The 24813-nt window shown below is 40.9% G+C and overlaps 2 protein-coding genes and 1 long non-coding RNA gene across 3 annotated transcripts; 2 read left to right on the top strand and 1 right to left on the bottom strand.

Annotated features, from left to right (window-relative positions):
* The first annotated feature begins 3565 nt into the window (after positions 1–3565).
* Positions 3566–22875, top strand: LOC122649151. The gene is made up of 3 exons (XR_006331173.1): positions 3566–3576; positions 20470–20474; positions 22731–22875. It is a non-coding gene; the product is annotated as an uncharacterized LOC122649151 (long non-coding RNA).
* Positions 16333–16637, bottom strand: LOC122649150. Its single transcript, XM_043842525.1, has one exon. The coding sequence runs from the start codon at positions 16635–16637 to the stop codon at positions 16335–16337; it is 303 nt and encodes a 100-aa protein (XP_043698460.1). The 3' UTR covers positions 16333–16334.
* Positions 22876–22967: 92 nt separating the features above from the next.
* On the top strand, positions 22968–24467 carry LOC122652147 (protein FAR1-RELATED SEQUENCE 5-like). Its single transcript, XM_043845822.1, has one exon. The coding sequence runs from the start codon at positions 22968–22970 to the stop codon at positions 24465–24467; it is 1500 nt and encodes a 499-aa protein (XP_043701757.1).
* The last annotated feature ends 346 nt before the right edge of the window (positions 24468–24813 follow it).

The following is a 24813-nucleotide window of genomic DNA, read 5'->3' as shown; positions in this document are numbered from 1 at the left end:
ACAGTCTCTGAGAAATTTCGCCTTTGTATGGGGTGAGACGGTCATTTCACCCACGCCCAGGTATCTTTAATTTTTTATTGCTTATACTTGTGACACGATATTTTCTCATGGATAACTCATATTAGTTATTAGATCAAGCTGTGGATTAGTCCATCAGGATCTAACTTATTAAGGGCGGAAGTATGACTTGGCCATGTATTACACACTCAAAGCCGTGGTCCATGTGTGTCAGACTAACACGGGACCCAAACTCTTTAATATCTATGACAGATAGATGGATAAAATTTCTGTCCTCTAATGGAAGTATGAGTACATTTAAAACTAAGGCAGTGTTTGGTAGTACATTCTCATTCTTAAAATGTAGAATGCATTCTTAACCAAGAATGAGAACATTGTTTAGATCAATATTCAGCTTAAGTTCATTATCGGGAACAAAAGACTAGAAAGAAACGATATTCCTTGTACACATTTTATCGAACTATTTAGTGGCATGGCATCACAAAGAAAACTGCTATGACACCTAAAATCAGTAAGAGGAAAAGAACTACAAAATCCAAAAAAGTGAGAAGTTCAAAACTACATAAATCATTAACCAAAATGATCAGTTGGTGAGCCAGATCAAAAAGAGAGGAATAGATTTCGGGCCTTAGTACATGCTTTTACAATTATGTTTGAAAACCTTGACTAGAAACTACACAATTATAGATCACCCCGAACGAACTCCTCTCTTCCAAGTCTCATGGCCGCTACCTTTCTGTTTCTACTTTCTCTCCACTTTATGGCGGCTATGTTTTCTGATTATCGATGTGCTCTCTCTCTCTTTGAAAAAAATGCAAAATGGTAGACATGGTTCCAACTGCTAAACCTAGAATACAGAGAATCCCTACTTGCTAGAGTTGCAGATCTTGTAGATATATGGATGGTTCAAAGAATGGCGTCTTGCAAATTTGTAGATTAGTTGCCGAGCAATCTAGTTCGACCAGAGATTGTCAGTTGGGGCTGCCCCAACTGATCCATGTTTCGCTTATCGAAAGCCTACGAAGTCTTTCCTGCGGCAAGCAAACGAGGGTTTCAGGGGAACAAAAGAATCGAAAGTAAAACATCGAGCAAGAATGAGAATGTGGATTGGGTAAAATAGCCCATTCTAAAATGGGCCATGTTCTCTAACGCATTCCAGGCCCCAATGACGAGAATGCATATCAAACATTATTTTCATCATCTCCGAATTCATTCTCAGCCTATAATGCATACCAAACACAGCCTAAAAATTCGATGGAAGTGTGAAAAAAAATACGTACCCAGTGAACGAGGCTCTTGCCACTACAAGGTCTAGGGAAGGTCATAATGTACGTAGCCTTAGCAATTTGGATCCTCTACTGCGGAGCAGCCCGACAGGACCGTACTGCCTAGACACAGTGTTGCACACAATGTCCGCCTTATCCCTACCCAAACATCTTGCCCGAATGAGGGTAAGGCGGTCATTACGCGCAACACCGTGTCTGGGCAGCATGGTCCTGCCGGACAGCTTGGCAGTAGAGGATCTAGATCCTAGCCCTAGTCTTACTTTTTCCGAAAATTTTTTAAGATAAGGATATAAAAAATAATTTCAACAATAATTTGAAAGTGATATATTATTAAATTTGTTACACCATACTTTCCACTTTAAATCATGAACATACACGTGGCCTCGAGAGGAGATGTGACTTGGAAGGCACGCCTACAAAGTCCCACGTGCGTAACAGTTATGGGGGATGGCGGTTAGAGACCTCCTTGAGAGAAAAACTCCCACGTGGACCTGGAATACCGAAGACGAAGGGGGACCACATCCCGAACGAAAGAACCAAAAAATCGTGCAACGAGAAAAGACCACGGCTAACGAAGAATGGGCTACTGCAGATCTCCACCAACTATATAAATACTAGGCGAGCCCCTCATGAGGGAGGACAACTTTTTCTGTAATAATCAATAAAGAGAATGTAGTATTCCAAGGCTGGTTTTCTGTATTTCTTTGGTTCCATCATTTTTCACATTTTTCAATCTTCTGTAACAGTTTAAGAACTGTGTTTGTAACGAGGATTCTCTCCAGCAGAAATTCTTGTACAACATGTGGCGCTGTCTGTGGAAACTGGAGACAGAAACCTGCGAAGATCCCACCATGACAAACACGAGAAATCAGGCAAGGGTCACACGATCCAAGGCTGCCGCTGCTCTTGCTACTATTCCCCCTCCGGGACCTTCAGTCGCCAGTCTGGGAGGAGCTCCACCAGCAATTCCCCATCAAGAAGTGCAAAATCATATCTCAGAAGATCCGGAACCATCGCGTTTAGCTGAATCGCAGCCAAGATTTCCAAGAGATCCATCGCATTATGTGACGGTGGAGCAGTTCGACGCAATGCAGACTCGCTGGGATGATAAGATCGAACAAATGTTGGAAATGCAACGCGGCCTTTTGCAGGGGATTCCTGTACCCCCACCTCCATTATTGAACAGAGAAAGATCTTATTCTCCAGAACTCAGCGAGAACCACAGCAACGTAAATAATATTCGACGGAAGAACAGAGAGATACCAGGAGCCACTAAGAATCAAGATTCACATATGACAAAGATTGAGCAAGCCTTGAATGATAAAGTCCTGGAACTCCAAGATCAGCTATAAGAAGTCATAAAGGGAAAAAACCCGGCCTTAATCCACAATTTCCACTTCACAACAGATCTTGCATTTACCGATGAGGTGCGGTCTGAACCTCTCCCAAAAGGCTTCAAGATTCCAGCTATAGAACAATACACCAGCATTACTGACCCGGAGGATCACCTGGAAACTTTCAAGTCCCTCCTGTTCTTCCAAGGCACGTCAGACGCTATAATGTGCAGACCCTTCCCCTCCACTCTGAAAGGGGCAGCGCGTCAATGGTTTTCCCATCTTCCGCCATGATCTCTCTCTAATTTCACTGACATAGGTCGGGCATTCCTGGTTCACTTTGTGAGCAGCAGGGTACACAAGAAGACGGCCACCAATCTTTTGGCTATAAAGTAGCAGCAGGAAGAGTCCATCAGAAGTTTTCTTACAAGATTTAACAAAGAAGCCCTACAGGTCCAAAACTTGGATCCAATAGTGAAGTTTCAAGCTCTGCGAAGTGGAGTCAAAGATATCGAGTTGAAAAAGTCATTAATCATGGTCGAACCAGGAGATATGTATGAATTATTCTCCAGGTGTGAACAGTATATCAACCTGGCTGAAGTCCTTGCGGCAGAGAGAGAAGATAAAACTGAGAAGAAAACTCAAGGGAAGAAGGAAGAAATCCCCCATGAGTCCGGCGTGAAGCGCAACCGAGATGATGATGATAGAAAGAAAAGGAGAGATGATAGGAAAGCTTGGGTTCCTAGGGCCGTAGATCAAGAATCCGAGCCAAAATATACGGCCCTGACTCACCTTCTGGAACATATCTTGAACGAGATCAAAGATCAGGCCACACTACGCTGGCCAGCCAAAATGGTCAAACCAGCCCATGAGCGCAACACGAATAAGTATTGCCGATTTCACCGAGATCACGGTCATGATACCGAGGAATGTAGACAGTTAAAGGATGAGATAGAGGCGCTTATCCAAAGGGGACATCTTGGTCGATTCGTCAAGAAAGAGACGAGTGGCCGAAGGACGGATTATCAAACTCGGGAACCCGAGAGAAGGCAAAGGTCACCCCCCAAGGCCGATAAAGAAGAAGTTTCCCGAGGTAAAAACCACACTGAGAATGCACCTTGAGAGATATCACTACTATATTTGGTGGACCTAGCTTTGGGGGAGAAACCTCAAACTCCCGAAGGTAACATGCACGGAATGTGCTGCAAACCGAGACTATACTCAAGAAGAGGAAAACTAGCTGCCAAATAACCTTCTCTGACGAAGATCTGGCAGATATACAGACGCCCCATGACAATGCTCTCGTGATCAAGATGGTGATCGCCAACTGCACAGTAGGGTGGATCTTGGTAGACAATGGGAGTTCAGTAGACATCCTATATTATGATGCCTTTGAAAAGATGTTCCTGAAATCCGAGATGCTGAAAATAGTAGAATCCCCTCTCTATGAGTTCAATGGAGCCCCGGTCCAAGTTGAAGGATCGATCGAGCTACTGGTCACAGTGGGGACAGAACCCAAGCTCTCTACCATGATGATGAACTTTTTGGTGGTAAAGGTGAATTCCGCGCATAACGGGATATTGGGACGCCCTGGTCTCAATGCTCTACAGGCAGTGGTTTCAACTCCCCATTTAGTCATGAAATTCCCGACTGATCAAGGGATTGGGGAGTGTCGAGGAAGTCAAGTGACGGCCCGTCGTTGCTATGAAGGATATCTGAGGGACAGGGGGAAGGAGCCGCAAATGAACCTAATCCATTTGGATGATAATCGAGATATCAAATAGCCAGAAAGAAGTGAACCAACTGAGGACCTGGCTCCAGTGGAGATAGTAGAAGGAGATGCCACGCACCTTGTCCAGATATGCGCCAACCTGACCGATGAAAGGAGAACCGACCTCATAAACTTCCTGAGAGCTAATGCGGATGTATTTGCCTGGTCTGCCGCTGACATGCCGGGGAAAGACAGAAAGATAGCTGAACACAAGCTCAGCATCTACCCCAATGCCAAACCAGTATTCCAGAAGAGAAGAATATTTGTGCTAGAACGACAAGAGAAAGTGATTGAAGAGTAACCAAGCTACTTGATGCAGGCTTTATTGAGGAAGCCATTTATCCGGAATGGCTCTCAAATATTGTAATGGTCCCCAAGTCCAATGGCAAGTGGCGCATGTGTATTGATTTTATCGATTTGAATAAAGTTTGTCCTAAATACTACTACCCTTTGCCTCGCATTGATTTATTGATAAACGCCACAGCAGGCCATGAAGTACTTTCTTTTATGGATGCTTATTCAAGGTATAATCAGATCAGGATGTATGAGCCTGATATATTAAAAACTTCATTCATCACGCTAGAGATACATATTGTTACATCCGCATACCCTTTGGACTGAAGAATGCAGGAGCCTCCTACCAACGCTTGATGAATTACCTTTTTAGACACCAAATTGGCCGGAACGTGGAAGTTTATGTAGATGATATGCTTGTGAAAAGCCTGAAAGCACGAGATCACATCACATATCTAAGTGAGACGTTCCAAGTCCTAAGAGAAAGCAAGATGAGGTTAAACCCACCCAAGTGCGCTTTTGGAGTCACATCTGGGAAGTTCCTTGGTTTCATGGTCTCAAGAAGAGGAATCGAAGCAAATCTGACCAAGATTAAGGCTATACTGGAGATGCATCCACAAGGAAGAGTCAAAGAATTGCAGGAACTTACAGGAAGAGTTGTGGCGCTCGAAAGATTTATCTCAACCGCGGGGAACTGATGTCTACCCTTCTTTAAGACTCTCAAGAGTCGAGCATAAGAGCGAGGGACCAAAGGGCTCAAACTTACCTTCGAATGGACCGAGGAATGCCAGATAGCCTTTATTGAACTAAAAAGGTATTTGGCACAACCACCTCTTCTAGCCAAGCCTGAACCAGGGGATATACTGCAGCTGTATCTGGCTATCTCCGTTGTTGCAATTAGCGCCGTTCTGGTCAAAGAAGACGGGCAAACTCAGAAACCGATATATTATGTCAGCAAAGTCCTCTTAGTTGTTAAAACTAGATATAGCAGTGTAGAGAAGTATGCATACGCATTGGTTATGGCGACTAGAAAATTAAGGCCCTATTTTCAAGCTTATACCATTGAAGTGCTTATCAATCAACCTTTGAAGACGATATTGGCTAAGCCAGACCACTCAGGAAGACTAGTAGCATGGTGCTTGGAGTTAGGGGAATTTCAAATCCATTACAAGCCTCGAACTGCAATAAAAGCTCAAGCCTTGGCAAATTTTGTGGTAGAATGTACACTTTCCGATGAGGAAATCACTACCACCGTGGAACCCGAGGAGACAACGAAAGAATGGACGCTATATGTGGACAGTTCATCCAACGCACAAGGATGTGGGGCAGGTTTGATATTAACCAACCCCGGAGGATTTATTGTGCAATACGCGCTAAGATTCGAATTCCAGACCACTAATAATGGGGCGGAATACGAAGCTCTGATTATAGGATTGAAGCTAGGACAAAGTTTAATGGTGAAGCGTATTACTGTACACAGTGATTCACAGCTGATAGTTAATCAAGTCAAAGGGGAATATGATGCTAAAGAAACACGGATGGCCCAATATTTGAGAAGGATTCAGGACTTGATCGAGCACTTCAATCATTTCGAGATATTACAAATACCTCGGGCACAAAATGCATCAGTAGACGCACTCTCAAGACTTGCCACCTCGGATTTTTAAGATTTGGGCAAAACCGTGTATCTGGATATAGTAACCTCCCCGAGCATAGCACAATCCGAAGAAGTATTATTGGTGGAGACAGAACCTTGCTGGATGGATCCATTAATCAACTACCTACAGGAGGGCATATTACCCACCGATAAAGAAGAAGCCAAGAAAGTCAGGATGAGGGCCGCCCGATATACAATGATAGAATGAACATTATATAAGAAGGCATTTGCAATGCCCTATCTAAAATGTCTCCGACCATCAGAAGCAGAATATGTACTCCAGGAGATACACACAGGCATTTGCGGACAACACTTGGGGGACATAGCACTAGCCCACAAGATCATTAGACAAGGATACTTTTGGCCATATCTCCGCAAAGAAGCATTAAGTTTTGTTCGCAAGCACCTGAAATGTCAGAAATTTACACCGATTGTTCGTCAACCAGCTACCGAGCTCACTTCCATATCTAGTCCCTTACCCTTCGTACAGTGGGGAATGGATATTTTGGGGCCATTTCCTAAAGCGTCGGGGGACAGATAGTTTGTGATAGTAGCTGTGGATTATTTTACAAAGTGGGTGGAGGCAGAGGCCTTAACCACCATTTTTGCAACAAAAATTTAGAAATTCTTCCTTCACTCTGTTATCTATCAATATGGGATACCGAGGATTCTTATTACCGACAACGGAAAGCAGTTTGAGCAGAAATTCAAAGAATTCAGTGATCAGTATGACATTCAGCTAAGAAAGACATCGGTAGCACATCCCCAGTCGAACGGATTAGCGGAGGCAGTAAATAAAATATTACTAGATGGGATAAAGAAAAAGTTGGAAAACGCAAAAGGGTTGTGGGTGGAAGAACTACCCAATATTCTGTGGGCATACCGAACAACTACAAGATTAAGCACGGGAGAAACACCCTTTATGCTCACATATGGTACAGAAGCCGTACTTCCAGTGGAAATCGAAGAAATTTTGTTTAGAGTCCAGTCATATAACCCCAAGGACAACGATGAACAGTTGAGGGCAAACCTGGATCTATTAGAAAAAATCCGAGAGACATCACGGTTAAAGAATGCAATGCATCAACAGCGCACAACGCGTTATTACAACAAGAAGCTGAAGAGCAAAAAGTTTCATGCAGGGGATTTGGTATTTCACAAGGTTGAAGCCTCAGATCCGAGATCAATGGGAAAGCTGTCACCAAACTGGGAAGGACCGTATAGAATCTTCAAACGAGTAACTCCTGGGGCATATCATTTGGAAACCTTAGAAGGGACATACATATTTCGGTCTTGGAATGCTGAAAACTTACGGAAATTTTATCAGTAAAAGGTCAGCTTACCAATGACGTTAAACTACAACTTTTGTAAATCTGTCATGATTCTCAATGGAATAAAGTGAAATACAAGTCGACAATGAGCATACAAAGTTTCCTACAAATGTTGAGCTGAGGAGCATAACATGATCAGTGGGCATATTATTCCCCAAAGAAATGATGGTCATCCGACCTTAATGGTGAGTTGCACCATAGGGGTGCTTCCCCAAAGAAATGATAGTCATCCTACCATAATGGTGAATTGCACCATAGGGGTGCTTCCCCAAAGAAATGATGGTCATCCGACCTTAATGGTGAGTTGCACCATAGGGGCGCTTCCCCAAAAAAATGATGGTCATCCGACCATAATGGTGAGTTGCACCATAGGGGCGCTTCCCCAAAGAAATAATGATCATCCGACCATAATGGTGAGTTACACCATAGGGGCATTTTTCCAAAGAAATAATGGTCATTGTTTGAGTTAAAATAATACCACAAGCGTACGGGTCAATCGTAGCTACGGGTCGAACACGAGGAGATATACGCCACTCTATTTAACTAACTTAAAAGTAATGCAAAGTGAACCAAATTAAAGTGTTAAATTAAACTAATTAAATTAATAAAAATTAATGCATCCTAACTCATAAGCATCTAACAAAATTAAGGGATTAAATTGGAGTCCTAACACATGAGCATCTAACCTATCAGACTAACGCAAATTGAAAGGAATAAAAATGCAGCCACACATAATAACCACATAAAAAGGAATAAGGGAATAAAAGTGCATCCACAAACCACAACCATATAAAAAAAAAATAAAAGAAATAGAGGGAGAAGAAGAAGAAGATAGAGAGAGATAGAGGAGAGGGAGAATGAGATTAAGGGTTTAGAGAATGAGATACCTTGATGTGCTTGAATACTTAAATAAACTCACCATGGCTTCCTCTTCTAAATCTCCATGTCTTGTCATCAACATAGGAACTTAGACTAGGAAGCTTTAAACTAAAACTATTACAACCATTAAACTAGACTTATGAAATCAAAACTAAGAACTTGAAATCAAAACTAAGAACTTAAGCCAAAAATAGAAAAAGAAGAAAAAATTTCACTAAGTGAATGAAGTAAAAATTACACTAAAAAACTGAATTAAAATTGAATTAGAAACTAACTAAAAACTAAACTAAAAAACTAACTTGTTACAAGCCAAAGGGCAAGGGGTATTTATAGGGGGAAGAGAGGAGAAGAGAGAAGAGGGAAGTGTAGGAAAAATATTCCCTAAGAAAAGAGAATATTCTCTTCTCCTTCCTCTTTTACAATGCCTTGAATCCTAAGAAAAAAGAAAAAAATAGAAAGAAGAAGAAGAGAAGATTGTTTACATAGACCTTCTATTTCTAGAAAAGTAAACTTCCAATTCTAAAAAGTGCTTCCTTTTCTTTGTAGATATCTTCTCCAAGCAATAAAATCAAAGCATCTTTGACTTTTCAACTTCCATAGGTGAGAGAATATCTTTCAAAATAAATCTATCCCAAGTAGAATTCCAGAAGCGCCCTTGAAAAGTTGGAGGAGAGAGAGAGTAAGGGTGATGACTAGGATTCCTTCAAGAATAAATAAAATACCCATTCTGTCTTTCAGAAAACGTGGAGCATGGGATGCTTATATAGGCCTCACCATTGTGTTCCTTGCGAAAAATCACCCAAAATAGACCCAAATTTCGTCCAATTTGGAGTTCGGGAGCCCAAGATATCTCAAGTTGAAGTTGGACTGTCCAGAGCCCTCCAAATGGAATCTTTCGGGTACAGGAAATATAACTTTTGGTTATTACGTTAAAGCCCCTAGAATCCAAAATTTCGCTTCACTTTGTCCCCGGCCGACTGTCAATAATTACAAATAAACCCCTATAGACCATTTTCACGCTTCGTTATGGAAACGGCCGTAACTTCTTCGTTTCAACTCGGAATCAAGTGTCGTTTGAACCGTTGTGAAACTGACTCAATGGGCTACGCATCCAAGTCATTAACACCTCTAAATAGCTTAAAAACATTTCCTTAACATCATCTCCTTCATTTTCACAAGAATTCACCTAAAACCTGAAAAGCACAAGAAAGCATCGAGTAACTCTGTCCAATGTGGTAAAATGTATGCTTTATGCCCTAATATTTGACACATAAATGTGCCCATCAGTCATCCTAGCGAATTGCATCACAGAAGCACTACTAAAAAACCGAGGAAAGACAAGAATCGTAGAAGTGCTGCAGCGAAACCAAGGTGAGATAAGATGAAGTATCAACCACAAAGGACATCAGTGAAAATAAGAGTTTAGCTTTGAAGAAAAGGAGGAGCATACAAAGAAAGCAGAATAAAGTAAAACAGTCTCTTTATTAAATATTCAATGCAATATTACAAGTATGAATTTACAAGCTCTATGAAAAATCCATTACATTCCTTAAACATTAGAGCGCAACGAAGATGATAAATACAGCTCATCTCGGAAGCAAATCCGTCGAGGAAGAAACCTGGCCACTTTAGTGCACAATCACACTGCCAGGAGATTATGTATAGGGGGAATCCGTGCAGAAAAGAACCGAAGAAGATCGAACATCAATAGTCCAAACAGAAGAAATATATATCCACCTCGGTGATCAATACCAAGCTCGATGTTGGACAAATGGCACTAGCTGCTTCAGACACCCCCTGAGAATCCAAAGAAGACAACATCGCTAGGAACGATTCACTCCCGATCATGGTGAAGGAAACCAAAATACCCCTGTTCCTACTCCTCTCAAACCAGTGATGGAAAGAAACCAAAAAATCCTGGGAGAAAACAAAGGCATTTAGGGTCCTTCAGCAGCTTGCAAGATCCACGCCGTCGATCACCAAATATGTTAATAGTGAAGATCAACCGCGAGAAGTCTCCTAAGGATTCTCTACCTCTCCAGAACACCCTTCCTTCTTTGAAAAGAAAGAGAAAGGGAGATATCACAGAGAGGTACCACCACAGCCTAACGACTCAAAAGACGCTGCATGTCGATTGAGGATCGAAGCTGTGATGAAAAATATCGATTGAAGATTGAAGCCGAAAGAAAAACTTCTGTAAGGTAAGAATACTAGGGTTTTATGTCCTTCATGTGTGGGAGAACTTCCATAATCAAGATGGTACTGAAGATATAGAATCTCCGTGAGATAGCGATAACAACAGCGAAACAGTGCCATTAAAGAGTAAGAATTTCTTCCCCAGGACTGAAGACATTGGAAAAAATCTTCCACTATATATAAGGCAAGGCGATGGTTCAAGATAAAAGAGCAATTTAATAAGACATCTATCCCACGTTCAAAGAAGTTACGCTTCAAGCCACGTGGTCCAATCCTAATGAGTCCGTACTACTCTCATGACTAGAAAGGGTGCGATTTCCAAAACAACGATTCAATTCACCCAACAATTCCTATAAGCATAAAGCTATGAGAAGCGCCGGTTAAATAGGGAAAGCAATAAATGAAAGCTCATCGAATCTGCCAAAAATCTTGGAAAAGTGAGATATCCTTTAGTAGGGACCACAATGCCAAAATGAAGTACAAGCGTCATCAGAAGCCAGAGAAATAATACAAGGTACGCAAAATATCACTATATTTTTGGTGATCTATATACATATAATTACAAATATCCGAGACGCCACAACATCTAGGAGTTTAGCTCGGGACCCGGTGGAATAGGGGGCAAAGGCCCAGGAACATTCTGCAGGGGAGGAAATGTAAGAAGGGCTATAGACAAAGGGTCAAGCATTACCTCCTAAATAGGAATTCAAAAATCCAACCCTATTTCTATCTTGTCCCATTCAAAATCTGGGATAACATCCTTTAATTGAAGGAACAACCGATGAGCTCCTTTGCTCTCCTTCTCCCTACAAACATGTTCGAAGGCTAGGGAATCAAGTATATGAGTAATTGTTAGGTTCGCCGCAACCCGTCTTTCAGCCCATACATAATCACCAACGTTATCCATAATATCCCGAGCATAGTCTAGCCTTGCTGCCAAATCATCCTCCCGACGTTCCAGAGCCTGAAATAACTCCAATTCCTTTTTTAATTTTTTCAGCTCTTCCTTTAGCTCCTTAGATTCCACTTGTAACCCGGAGTGACGCTTCTCCAGAACAGCATTGGCACGACTCAATATTTTCACTTGAGACTCTAGCTCCTTCTCGCGCTTTGAGATTACCCGAGGTAACATACTCAATAAAGAGACAAGCTCCTAAGTAAAGGAATAAGCAAATTAGGAAAAAACCCGATATATAAATATAGTGAATAAACAAGTAGAAAGGAAAAAACTGACGAAAAAAATTTAAAATCCTTTCATTGAATCATAAAAACAAGAAAGAAAAACATTAAAAATGTTAAACATTAGAAGTATCATCAGGAATCTCGGTGGGGTTAGAAAGATTAAAGGTGGGGGAGGGAATACTCATCCCTCCTTTAACAAAGGGATCTGACTGTTGTTCGGGAGCAACATTCATAGCAGTAGCAATAGTCACCTCAACAGCGTCACCACTCGTAATCACATCAGAACCAACCTTGGTCCCTGGATCCACAGTTTTTGGAGGAACATGCTGAGGAATTTGAGAAGAGGAAAGAGGAACATCTGGCTGCCCTGCTGAGGAACCAGGCTTGAAAGTACCAGATTCCAATCGCTCGATCATCACATCGATTTCTCGAATCCCCTTGAACTTAAAATCTAGATGTCTTTCTCTCACTTGCTTCCACAACGAATAAGCAGTATTCATTAAAGTTAAGGAAGCAGTCCCTTTATGCATCTCCTGACATGCCTCTGAAAGAAGATATTCTTCGACAGCTTGAGCTTTAGCTATAGACATTTGCTTTTTCATTTCATCAATCTCAGCCTGCTTGTCATCAAGTGCCTTTTTCTTTCTATCTATCCTCTTCCTCTCCTTTTTAAGAGCATTTTTTGAAGAACTAGCCGACGCCTTGGCCGATTTCAACTTCTTTTGAATTCCTGACAATGATTTTTCAACAGAACCCCTCTCAGCTTTCGGTGTTTTCAACTCATCATTTAAATGAATTCGTTCACTCTCAGAAAACTCGAGAGACCTCATCACTATCAGATCTTCCTCTGATTTTTTATATACATCAGCCACGCTCCTCCTACGTAGCACCAACTCAGAAAGATAACCCAACGCCTGAATGACACCAAACCGAGCTCAGAAAATATATATATAGAAAATAAGGAGGAAAAGAATAGAACAAAAAGCTCACCTCATAACTTCGAGCAAAAGCAGATTGCTCTAGCAACACATCAGCATCCCAGAAAGTAAAACTTGATCCTCCGGAGCGATGCCTTTCAAAACCCACTCCTCGGAAGCAGCGAGATCACCAACCACCTTTTGATCCTTAGCAATGGACCATTCTGGGATGAACACTCCAATGTCTGCTTTCTCTTTACCTTCATCCTTCCTAAGAACATTAGGGAGGTCGGTAGGTATGATGGAAGACCCACCGGCATGATGATCAGTTAACCTTGTGGAGGATCCAACCTCTTGGGGGATTGGCTCCACAGTGAGACTGCCTCCTTCTTTCGGGGAGGGACCCTCAACCTCGGTATTTCAAGAGGATGCAGGAGAAGGTCTTAGTAGCCCTTTCTTGGAATGACCCTTATCTCCCGAGGAGGAAGACGCTTTTCTTTTCCTACCCGCACTCACCTCTGGAGGTTCAAAAACCTGGTTCCCATCAATGCGAAGATCTTTCTCCACTATGTGGCTAGTCAAAGAGTCCAAACAAAGTTCACTGCAACATACACAAAAAAAAATAATATATCACAAATAAGTATAAAACAAGACAAGATAAATCCTCATATATTATTCGTAAAACCTCCATTCCCGAGGTACTCACCCAATTCTAGCTCACCCATATCTTGTAAATCAACGGTTTCACCCTTGATCTGATTCCCATCTGCCGTAATAGCTTCGAAACTAGCTTGATCAACAGAATCTAAGGGAATAATCTTGTTCCCCTTTCCAGTTTTGGGGAAACCCCAGTTAGTAGGGCACCCCGGTCCTGTATGGACTGCCTAGAAAAATTGTTGCTTCCAGCCATGGTTAGATGTTGGAAAAGACCCAACAATAGGGACACCACCACGCTGGCGAAAATAATACCATCCGGGGTGGGTACTCACATGATTTAGGGTGAAGCATTTTATAAACAAACTTACAGAAATCTGTCTCTCCAATCGAAGACACTTGATCTGGAAAGCCCCAATACTTCTCCAACCATTAGAGACCAATTGGCAAGGAGAAATTTGATAATGCCTAAGAAGACATCCCACAAAAATGGAGAGCGGATATTGAAGGCCAACCTCAAAGGCATCCAAAAGAAGACCCACTTCCCCACGACGGGGTCGATTTAGCCTTTCTTCGGAAGAAGGAACCCTTAGTTCAATATCTTCCGAGATCCCGTAAACACCACGAATGTCCATGAGATTGAAATCGGAGATAACAGAAGAAATCTCGCCCACACCTTTCCCAATAGTAGGATCCAGTTGTGGCTTTTTAATCCGATAACCTCTCCTTCCTAATTGTCTCATAGAATCTAAGGTAGAAACATTAGTTGGAATCTCGAAAACATTCCTAGGTGTAAATATTGAAACCCTAAAGATCGATTCTTCTGGTAAAGACGCGGGAGAAGACATTCTTCGATTTTCTTCCTGAACAGAACCATAATACAAATTCACGCACTCGTCCAACAAAGAAGCAACTTCATCGTTTTCCACTCTTGAAATTTTTCCTTTATATTTTTTCATTTTTCTAAATGCAAATAAAAGCAGAAAAAGAACTCAAAATTGAAAGAAAAAGGGGATATATCAAGCGTATACTCACTTGGACCAGAAGAGCCTGCGCTTGGAACGGACGTAAGAAGCAGAATAATATTACCAGGCTCAGAAAAGGCCTCCAATCGAGAAGGTTCAATAGACAATGAAGTACGGGATTTAGAAAGTCCTTAGAAATCCTCGCAAAACTTTTTGGCTTGGACAGTAAAGAAGATGAAAAGACCTAGACTTAAAAGTAAGAGCACGGGAAAGGATAGAAGGATCTAAAAAAATTGAATTTTGTAACTCCCTGATAAAGGCTCTCAAAAGGCGCGAAGGATTGAATCCATTTTCGTTTCCACGTGTTAAACATAGACCCTTAATATACTATTCAAAATATACGGTACATTATTTTCATATGGATAAACAATGCATTGAAATTATAAGTAAATTGGTTAAATTTTACCAAGATTGTATTATCTTCACCTTGACCAAAGCATTTAATAAGGTAAAGGGAATAGGGGGCAAATGTTACAACATACTTTCCACTTTAAATCATGAACGTACACGTGGACTCGAGAGGAGATGTGACTTGGAAGGCGCGCCTACAAAGTCCTACTTGCGTAACAGTTATGGGGGATGGCGGTTAGAGACCCCCTTGAGAGAAAAAATCCCACGTAGACCTAGAATCCCGGAGACGAAGGGGGACCACATCCCGAACAAAAGCACCAAAAAACCGTGCAACGAGAAAAGACCACGGCTAACGAAGAATGGGCTACTGCAGATCTCCACCAACTATATGGGAGGACAATTTTTTCTGTAATAATCAATAAAGAAAATGCAGTATTCCAAGGCTGGTTTTCTATATTTCTTTGGTTCTATCATTTTCTACATTTGTCAATCTTCTGTAACAGTTTAAGAACTGTGTTTGTAACGAGGATTCTCTCCAGCAGAAATTCTTGTACAACAAAATTATATCAATCATTGTCTTGCACATCCTCATGGCCAAAAAAAATTGTCAGGTAAAAGGAGACAAAAAATTTACAGATTTGACATGTAAAATAAAAAAATCCCAAATTCGACAAATCTCTATTGTAAGTACACTTTTTTTGGTAAGAATTGTAAGCACACTGATGAACTGAGCTTTTGATTGCTCCTTTATGCCTAAAAGTTATTTAAATGCCGATCATAAAATGAGGTATCGGTATCGAATTGCTCAGATCGGTTCGGATCGATATTGATGGAGGTTGATACCGATAATTAACCCATTTTGGATCGGTTATCGATATCAAATCAAAGGTAATATCATAAAATAAAACCTAATTTTAATGAAAATTAGGGATAAAATCGATCGATCAAAGCCTATCTGAATCAATATTCAGATATCGGCCGAGACCAATACCAATACCAATATCTCAATCCCTGATTCGGATAGATGTGTTTTCAAAATAATTTGAGTGACTTAGCATGAAGTGTGTTTTACATGTTTTTCTCCTAAAAGTAATAACAAGTTTGTGTTATAATATAAGAGTAAGGGTAAGGTTAACTTTGTTTTTATTTCCCCCAACTTTACAACAAAGAAGATTCTTCCAAAAAACTTTCACCCACCGACCGTGAAGTTAAATTAGCAGAATCTCAATTAGCACAAGTACATAACACACAGAGAGAGAGAGAGAGATCACACTAGAGCATGAATCAAGAAAGAAGCCCAACCCATGATGATCACAGTTTTTTTAACTTTTCTTCTTTTAGTACAAATACGAGTTGAAGTAGTGGATGAAATGAATACATCATAGAGAAGAGCAAAACTATATAACATTTTGGCCAAGTGCAGATGCAAAGCAAAGAAGCTACTTCCGAGGATGGGTGTCCTCAGGCTTGGCTACACCGACAGTGACTTTGGCAACATCGACTGCGGTTGCATCACGCTTCTTCTTAATGTATAAGGTAACATAAGCGATACCTGTAGCGATAAAGAACCCGACAACGGCCATCTTCGCTGGGGAATAAGGTAGGCTACGTCGCTGGTGCAGTACTTCCCCTGGTCTCTGCCCAGGCGGCCTCTTCGACGCTTCCACCCTTGCCGCCTTCACGTCCTCCGGTCTCATCTTGTGCGTGCCTGCCATCTTCCTCCAATCCTCCTGTCCTGCCATTTCTCCTTCTCTCTCTGTCTCTGTCACAATTGTGATTAAATCAAGAAGTGAAAGAAGACAGTTAATCATTATCAAAAAAAAGGAACACAGTTAACTGAGAAAAGAAATCAGAGAGGAAGCAGAGTGTGATCGCCACGTTTAAGCCGTGCATGCTTGCTGGGTACGTGGAAGTATGTGGGACCTCACGATTAAGACAAGTGTTCTCTATTGCTTGGGAACTATTTATTATGTACCTCGGAGGAAGTCGGAGAATGGAAATTCACTTGTTTGGAGTTTGGATTCACCCCGCAACCATTTGGACCCGGTTTTGCCAATGCCAAATCAGATCTAATTAGGTTATATTTGAATATAGGGCTTTCAAAAAATCAGCTTGTTTGGACTTTGGAGCAATAAATAAATCCAATCAGGAAAATTGGTTTGGAATATTTACCACCGACAAACCCAGGACACCATCCGAAGTAAGGAAGATTCCAAAGCAACAAATACCAATAATTTGGCCATTTGATGGGAAAATTATCCTCTGCAATTTTCTGTCCGATTTATTTTCCTAAGTCCTTCAAATAAGGGGATGATGGGAAAATTATCCTCTACAATTTCGTGTTCAATTCATTTTCCTAAGTTTTTCAAATAAGGGGATGGACACACCCGGGAAGGGGGTAGGGTCGTCATTTCTGTCCCCTATGAGAGGAAATTGAAGAAATAGACAGGCAGAGAATTGTAAGGGATAAAGATCCCCATTTGATTGAATTTCCTTTTTGTTCTAGTTTTTTTCTCAACAAGTTTTCCTTTTCATGAATGAGGAGATCCATAGAACGGACCTGGCTCTCCTCTGGCACTGGCGGGAGTTGGAGGATCCAGCTCGGGAAAAACAAGGTGGTTTTGATCATTTCATAGGGGGCCACCTTTGAAATGATCTAAACACCCCTACTTTTGCTGGATTGGATCTTCCAACACCCGCCACGGCTAGAAGAGAGTCGAATACCTATAGAACACCCTAAGAAGAGCGAGGAGACATCTATAGAACTAGGGTTGCAATTTGGACCCCAAATACCTGGGCACATCTCAGCTTGCATGACTATTTTTAGGCTTTAGCTTAAATTTTCAGGCCAATTAATTTCCAGCCCATGTGCTGGAATGGGGCTGGAAAATATCAGTCTTAGTTCTAATATGATGTACTCCATCAAATATTAACACTAAATCATCTGAGTTCAGGTACTAACTGTACTAAATGAGTGTCGGATCAATGTTGACCTCGGGCTCAATTACCTACAATTGTGCTTTCGGGTCTAGGTTATGTTAAGCCTGTATATTTTTCACTGTTATAATGTATTGTTGACAACAAAAACATAGGGCAGTCAGCTGAGTCAACAGTGCAGTGTCAGTGAGTTATAGAGCAGATAACATGACAACATCACAGTGGCTAGCAACATCAATAAATAAGGTATAATGGCAGTTGCATTGAGTTGGCAATATAGATGTGTATTGGTGTGTACAGTGATTTGGTAGCTAGCAATGTATCAGAGAGTATGGCAATGGTCATGATGGTAGCATGGTAATAATGGCAGAGTGCACATGGCTTGATATGGCACAGGTGACATGCTTATGTGGCATGTGATAGTTGGGCAGTGTTGAAAACGGTGCACAAGTGACATGGCAATGTACACGAATGTTTGGCAGTGACTTGTAGCGATATATAAACTGTACATGTGTTTTGAGAGTGATTAGATGATGATTGAGTAGGTCAGACAATGAAAACTAGACATGTGTTAGTTTGGCACAGATATTGAGGTATCTAGGCACATGTGGTAGCATTTGATAATGTATCACAATGTACTTCAGTGATTGGCAGCGTGTAGCAACATCAAATGAAGGGTTCATGGACTTTGAATGGTAAATTCATAGGTTCGCGTTGATGTATCTACTTTGGAGCCAATTTTGGGGGGTTGCCCCAGTTGATGTTCGAATGGATGTCCTATAGGCCCACAGGGCGTAGGATAGTTTGTCATCGTAGTCATTATACTTGCCTTCTATCTTTTGGATTATCTTTCTAATATTCTTGTTGGTGGTTTCCACTACACCGTTAGTCTAAGATCTATATAGCGAAGACGTATTGAATGTTCATCCAAACGCTGAGTTTGTTTACTTCTCCCCTGATTTGGGACCCTTGGTCTTATACGAGTTCTTGTGGTACTCCGCATCGATATATGATATTGTCATTTATGAATTTGACTATCTTGGCCACGGTTTATTTAATATAAAACTGAGCTTCCATCCATTTTGTGAATTAGTTGATGGCTACTAGTATGTCCACATTGCCATTGGAAGACTTGGAGATTTCCTGCTCGATTACGTCTATGCCCCAAGTAGCGAATGACCATGGTGAATTTAGAATATGTAGCTCTGAAGGGGGCTTATGTATCAAGTTACCGAATGTGATACCCTGTAACCAGTTAGACTTATAAAATACTTATTGGTACTATCAGGTGTTGGCGGGTTTCGGGTTTCAACGGAACACGGGGATGGGTATGTTTATCCGAAGGTGAGATTTTAATATTTTAATACATTTTAATGTGAGATGGTAAGATATGTTTTTTTATATTTTATTTGGGCATAGAATACCAAGGGATTTAATAGCCCAATGGTCGTCAACACATTCCATAAACTATACCCCCCCCCCCCCCTCGTTTCTTTGTTCCTTTTTGTACTCTAATTCCTGTGGGGTTGTTTTTCCCATGAGTTTAGCTAATAAAGTTTGGTATCAAGAGAGAGAGAGAGAGGAACCGTCAGAGTTGGAGATTGGGAGGAAAGCCGAGCAAGGGAAGAGAGGCTAAGATGTAGGAAATTGAAGGGGGAACTGGACAGCAACACTAGGATCTTCCCAGTCTTGACTAAGAGGCTAGAGTTGAGCTGAATATTTAACGAATCAAACCCAGAAGAAGGGGTTCTTTTATTAGGTAATATTCTCCTCTCAAATGATCTATGTGTAAGGATCCATTCCCAGAACCGCGCCCGCGTTCCCTCTTGGGGCGCTTGGTTCGGATGGGGTTGGGTTATGCTCCTCGATTGGAGAGAGAATGAATGCATCTTCTCGAAGGTTATGATTTATCGGGGAATGGGGGTCATACAATCAAGTGAAATGGAGTTGCCACCTAGGATTAGGGCCTAGGAGCCATTGGTGTAGCCCTGTGAAGGGCTACAGGACTTCGTTTGGTCTGGTCAGAGATTTGGGGTAAGTGGTCAGGTTATGAGAGTGGGAAGGTGTTAGGCACCCACCTCACCTGGTAAAACCGATCTTTCTACTAGATGCTGGTTTTTGAATACTCTCCCTTCATAAATGTCCTATTCCCACATGTATAACTAAAATGATGCACAAACTGCTTAATTAGACTAACTACTGTATACTACACGGGAATAATTTAAAAGTCTACATTGTTACGGAATTGAAATGCGATGAAAGAACTAAATACCTGTATGTGTTAAACCAATGCAATTATACGAGACGAATCACGTCCCCCAGCTCAGGTGGAGGCAAAAGACAAGCTTTGTCCTTCGTCGGATAGAGTAACGGCGTCAAAAAGTAATTACCTGGATATCAAGCAGAATAACAGTGTCAGAAAATATTTGGAGAGTAATCACCCAGATGTCAGGCAGCATAACGGCGTACGGATGTTGGGTACTGAGACCTCGGACAGAACAACAGCATCGAAAAGTTTTGAAAACTAAGCTTCTTCAAATATCAATTAGAGGCGCACGGGTGTCGGGTACTAGGACCTCTGACAGAATAATGGCATCGAAAAGCTAGCACTTCAGAAACTAGGAATTGGGATGTCAGGTAGGGTGACTAGGCCATGGGAGGCTTTGGGGTTTTGGGCAGAAACGGGTTAGGAAAGGCGGGTCCAGAGGACCTAAACTCCTGACAAAGGGACGAGGCTCGAAAGCTTAAAATCGGACAGGGATAGGGCCCCGAAACTAGGAAAAAAGGAAAAAAACTGAAAACTGGAGCTCTGGGAGTCCCCCCTCTCCTCAACTTGGAACTTGTTGAAATGAGGGGTGGAGGTATTTATAGCCAAAAAATCCATCTGGCGGCGCCACGGTGAAACCGACGGTGTCGCCAAAAATAAAAAGTTCACTTTGCGTACCCGGCGGCTCCACCGATCGGGGGGCGGTGCTGCTCTGCAGCACTGCGATCACACGAGATGCTATCGCGCAATGCCGCGGCCGTGCACGATGCCTTCGGGTCAGGGCTTTAGGCGAGGGCGTCCTGTAGGGTCGTTCTAGGGATACGAGGGGACCACGGGTGGAAAATGAGGTGGAAGAGGGGGTGTCCGAGTCACTTCGAAGGGAAAGAGTATTTAAAGGGTATTGTCAGTCTTTCGCGTCCGGTTTTTGTCATTGCTGGAGGGTGGCAAAACCCAGGATTTTACTCCTCTCCATTTCCAGATCCATTATTTCTTGTTATTTCCCCCTCCAGAGTGCGACACGTGGTGGACTTAAATCTAACGACCCTAAATCATTCTCTTACTTTTGAGTAATGAACTAGCTATGGTTACCCCAACCCAGAGTCTAACCCGGGTCAAGTTTAACCAAACCAATTTTAGACCCATAGTTAACTCAAACCGAATCTTCAACCCTAATCTCATCGCCTCTCTCTTCTATTGCCCTCATTGAGAGACAAAGCCCAACCGAGGAGAAGTTGCCGCCGCAAGCCCAACCAAGGAGCTACAACTTTGTCGGAAGCCCACCTCTTCTTGCCGCTGCGACTTCAGACGACGGAGCAACAAACACATTTAAAGGCGACGGCACACCTGATTCTTGCCGCTGCAACTTCAGGCGATGGAGCAACAAATGCGTTTTCAGGCGACAGCACCCTCTGCTTCTTCAGGTAACTTCAGACGATGCCGTTATTTTTTTTTTATGAACACAACTTTTAAAAATCAGAGATCTATTGAATTTGTAGAATTAAAAGGAAAAAAGAGAGAAATTACCACAGAAAATGCAACCAGATGAGAGCTCGACCTAAGAAAATGCAACCAAGTTTTGGTTGTAAATCTGCAACAGTCTTTCCAGATGAGAGCTCGACCTAAGAAAATGTAACCAAGTTTCCTTTTTTATCTCTGATTTTTAAAATTTGTGTGTTCATAAAAAAAATTACAGAAAACATACCTTGCAGGATGTAATAGTTCCAAATTCTAAAAAAATTCCTTTCGTTTTCCATCATTGATACTATCATAGATTTTTCAAATATAAATTGGCCCCTTGAAGTTTTTCTAACCTACCATTTCTTTCCTGTTCATATTTGAACTAAAAAGAAGGCAACCACTTAGCTGCCAACAAACAGATAGTGCCGGAGTGGGTAAACACTTGTTCTTATCCACAATGATACAACATACTAACATAAGACAGCCATAATTTCAAAATACAAGCAATGCTACTAGCATTCCTTTGATAAACAAGAAATAGGACATGGACTAGGATTAAGAAAAGCAGAGGCTTCCAACTTTATCAATTCTTGAAATAAAAGTATCCAAGTTGTCGCCAAGTTAAAGCTCACCAAAAATGGGTTATTATAGTTGTTTCATGCATACTGATTCAAACCTACACAAAATGATGCATCCTATTATATCCATAATCAAGTGTCATTATAAATGAATGGGATAAAATAATTACAATGAGGTCATTGCTGGCTGTTTTACTTATATTGACCGCGGGAGCACAATTCAGGGTTTCAGGAAGTGATGGAACCACTTTATTTCATGTTGCAGTGGTGGCACTACTAGTATATATGATATTAAGCATTTATGGTGTTTTACTTTTTAAAGTTAGCCTTTAAATTTTTTGTTATGTGTGTCTTGAATTTTTGTTACAATAGATCAAAGTTTGCCCCACTCCTGACATAAAGCTGCATTCGTTTTTTTTTCCATTGCTTCATCTAATGGTTAATGCAAAACTCTTTGATTGTTTTTTTCTTCATATAATGGTTAATGCAGAATTCACTGATTTTTTTAGGTAAATGTGTTGTTACTATTTAGTGATTGATTTGAGAGACTGTGTAGGGATATGGATAATCCAATGGCTACACCAGATGAGAATAAGCCTCAGATCGGCATGCATTTTAATTCAGAGAGCGAGGCTTATGAATTCTATAACAGTTATGGAGGAAGATTGGGTTTTAGTGTCAGGAAAGAATTTGAAAATAAGAGTAAAAAAGACAAGACTACGATAACTTTAAGGAGATTCGCATGTAATAAACATGGTATTAGAAAAAAAGACAAGCGTGATATTAATACTAATTGCCCTCGAGCGAAGACAAGAATAGATTGGCCTGTTCGAATGGGCAGAACGCTTATGGAAAATGGGAAATACCGATGCCATGATTTTGTTGAAGGCCATAATCACGAGCATTATATACCATCGACCACACACATGATTTTGTTGATCGATGATTCTGGAATTAGACCTAAGGCCGCATTTGAGTACATGGGTAGACGGGCAGGTGGGAGACAGAACCTTGGTTATACACCAAAAGATCATCACAATTATCTCCGATCTAAGCGTCAGCATGACTTAGGTTATGGTGAAGCGGCTAGTTTGTTACAGTATTTTACAGAACAATCTAGGTTAGACCCATCTTTTAGCTATGTTGTGCAGTTGGATATGGATGAGCTTATAACAAATATTTTTTGGGCTGATGCGAGAATGATAATAGAATATGCCTTGTTTGGTGATGTTGTTACCTTCGATACTACATTTCGTACAAACAAGAAAAATAGGCCGTTTGGAATTTTTGCTGGATTTAACCATCACAGAGGAGACATTGTATTTGGGGCAGCTCTTTTATACGATGAGATGGTGGAATCATTCAAATGGTTGTTTGAAGCATTCTTGAAAACTCATAGGCAAAAGAAGCCTATAACCATTTTTACAGATCAAGATGCTGCAATGGCAAAGGCAATTTTAGAAGTGTTTCATGGGACATGGCATGGTTTGTGTATTTGGCATTTAATGCAAAATGCGATTAAACATCTAGGCAACTTGATGAAGAACAGATCAAGCTTTCTATCAGATCTCAAAAAGTGTGTCTATCAGTATGTTGAGGAAGTACAATTTGAGTCTGTTTGGGAAGAATTATGGATTAAGTATGGGGTTGAAAATAATTCATGGTTAAATCGTTTGTATGGACTTAAAGAGAAGTGGGTCAGTTCTTATATGAATAATACATTTACAGGAGGTATGCGGAGTACACAACTGAGTGAAAATATAAATGCTGACTTGAAGGACTATACAAAATCTACTTTAGATATTGTACAGTTTTTTAAGCATTTTGAAAGGGTAGTCAATGAGAAGCATGCTAATGAATTGAAGGCTGAATTTGATGCAAGAAATAAGCTCCCAAAGAATATGTTTTCCCATATAAAAATTATTAAACATGCAGGAGAAGTTTACACTCCAAAAATCTTTGACTTATTTCAAGATGAGTTTTCAATGGTTAGTGATTGTCACATAAAGTGGAAGAATGAAAGTTCTAGTTTGGGTGAGTATGGTGTTGGTATAGATGAACAGGAGATTGAATTTAAAGTTGAGTGTAATCCATCTGAGTCTATTGTTCAATGTAGCTATAGAAAGTTTGAGACATTTAGCATTCTATGTTGTCATGCTTTAAAAGTTTTGGACTTGTTAGATATCAAGTTAATTCCTAAAGCATATATTTTGAGTAGATGGACACGTGCAGCGAGAATCATGGTGATTGAAGATAGCAGGGAAAAAAGGTTGTGGAACATGTTAATTTGGCTTCCACACAACGTTATACATTGCTATGCCGTAAACTGGTAAAACTTGCATCAGAAGAATCCAATTCAGCAGATGGATATGACTTAGTGAACAATGCTGCTACTGACTTATTTAAACAATTACACAATCTTGTCAAGGATACCGCACACCAAGCTGAGTTAACTGAGGAGCCTAATCTGTTTATTGCTAAAGGGCTTAAAAAGAAAGAAAAGAAGAAGATAGAAGGCAAAAATACTACAAAACGATTGAAAAGTTGTTTGGAAACATAGGGAAAAAGGACAAAAAGCCCTATGCCATCTAATTTTGGAAGTTGGACTCAAATTGATGGATCTCAATAAATAAAAAAAATTTATTTTTAATTTTAAACATTTCAGTTGCACTTTAGTGA

Source organism: Telopea speciosissima, chromosome 1, assembly GCF_018873765.1.
Source record: "Telopea speciosissima isolate NSW1024214 ecotype Mountain lineage chromosome 1, Tspe_v1, whole genome shotgun sequence".
In the NCBI taxonomy this organism is placed as follows: Eukaryota; Viridiplantae; Streptophyta; class Magnoliopsida; order Proteales; family Proteaceae; genus Telopea; species Telopea speciosissima.
Note: the sequence above shows the minus strand (reverse complement) of the source record. Positions and strands in the feature narration are given on the sequence as shown.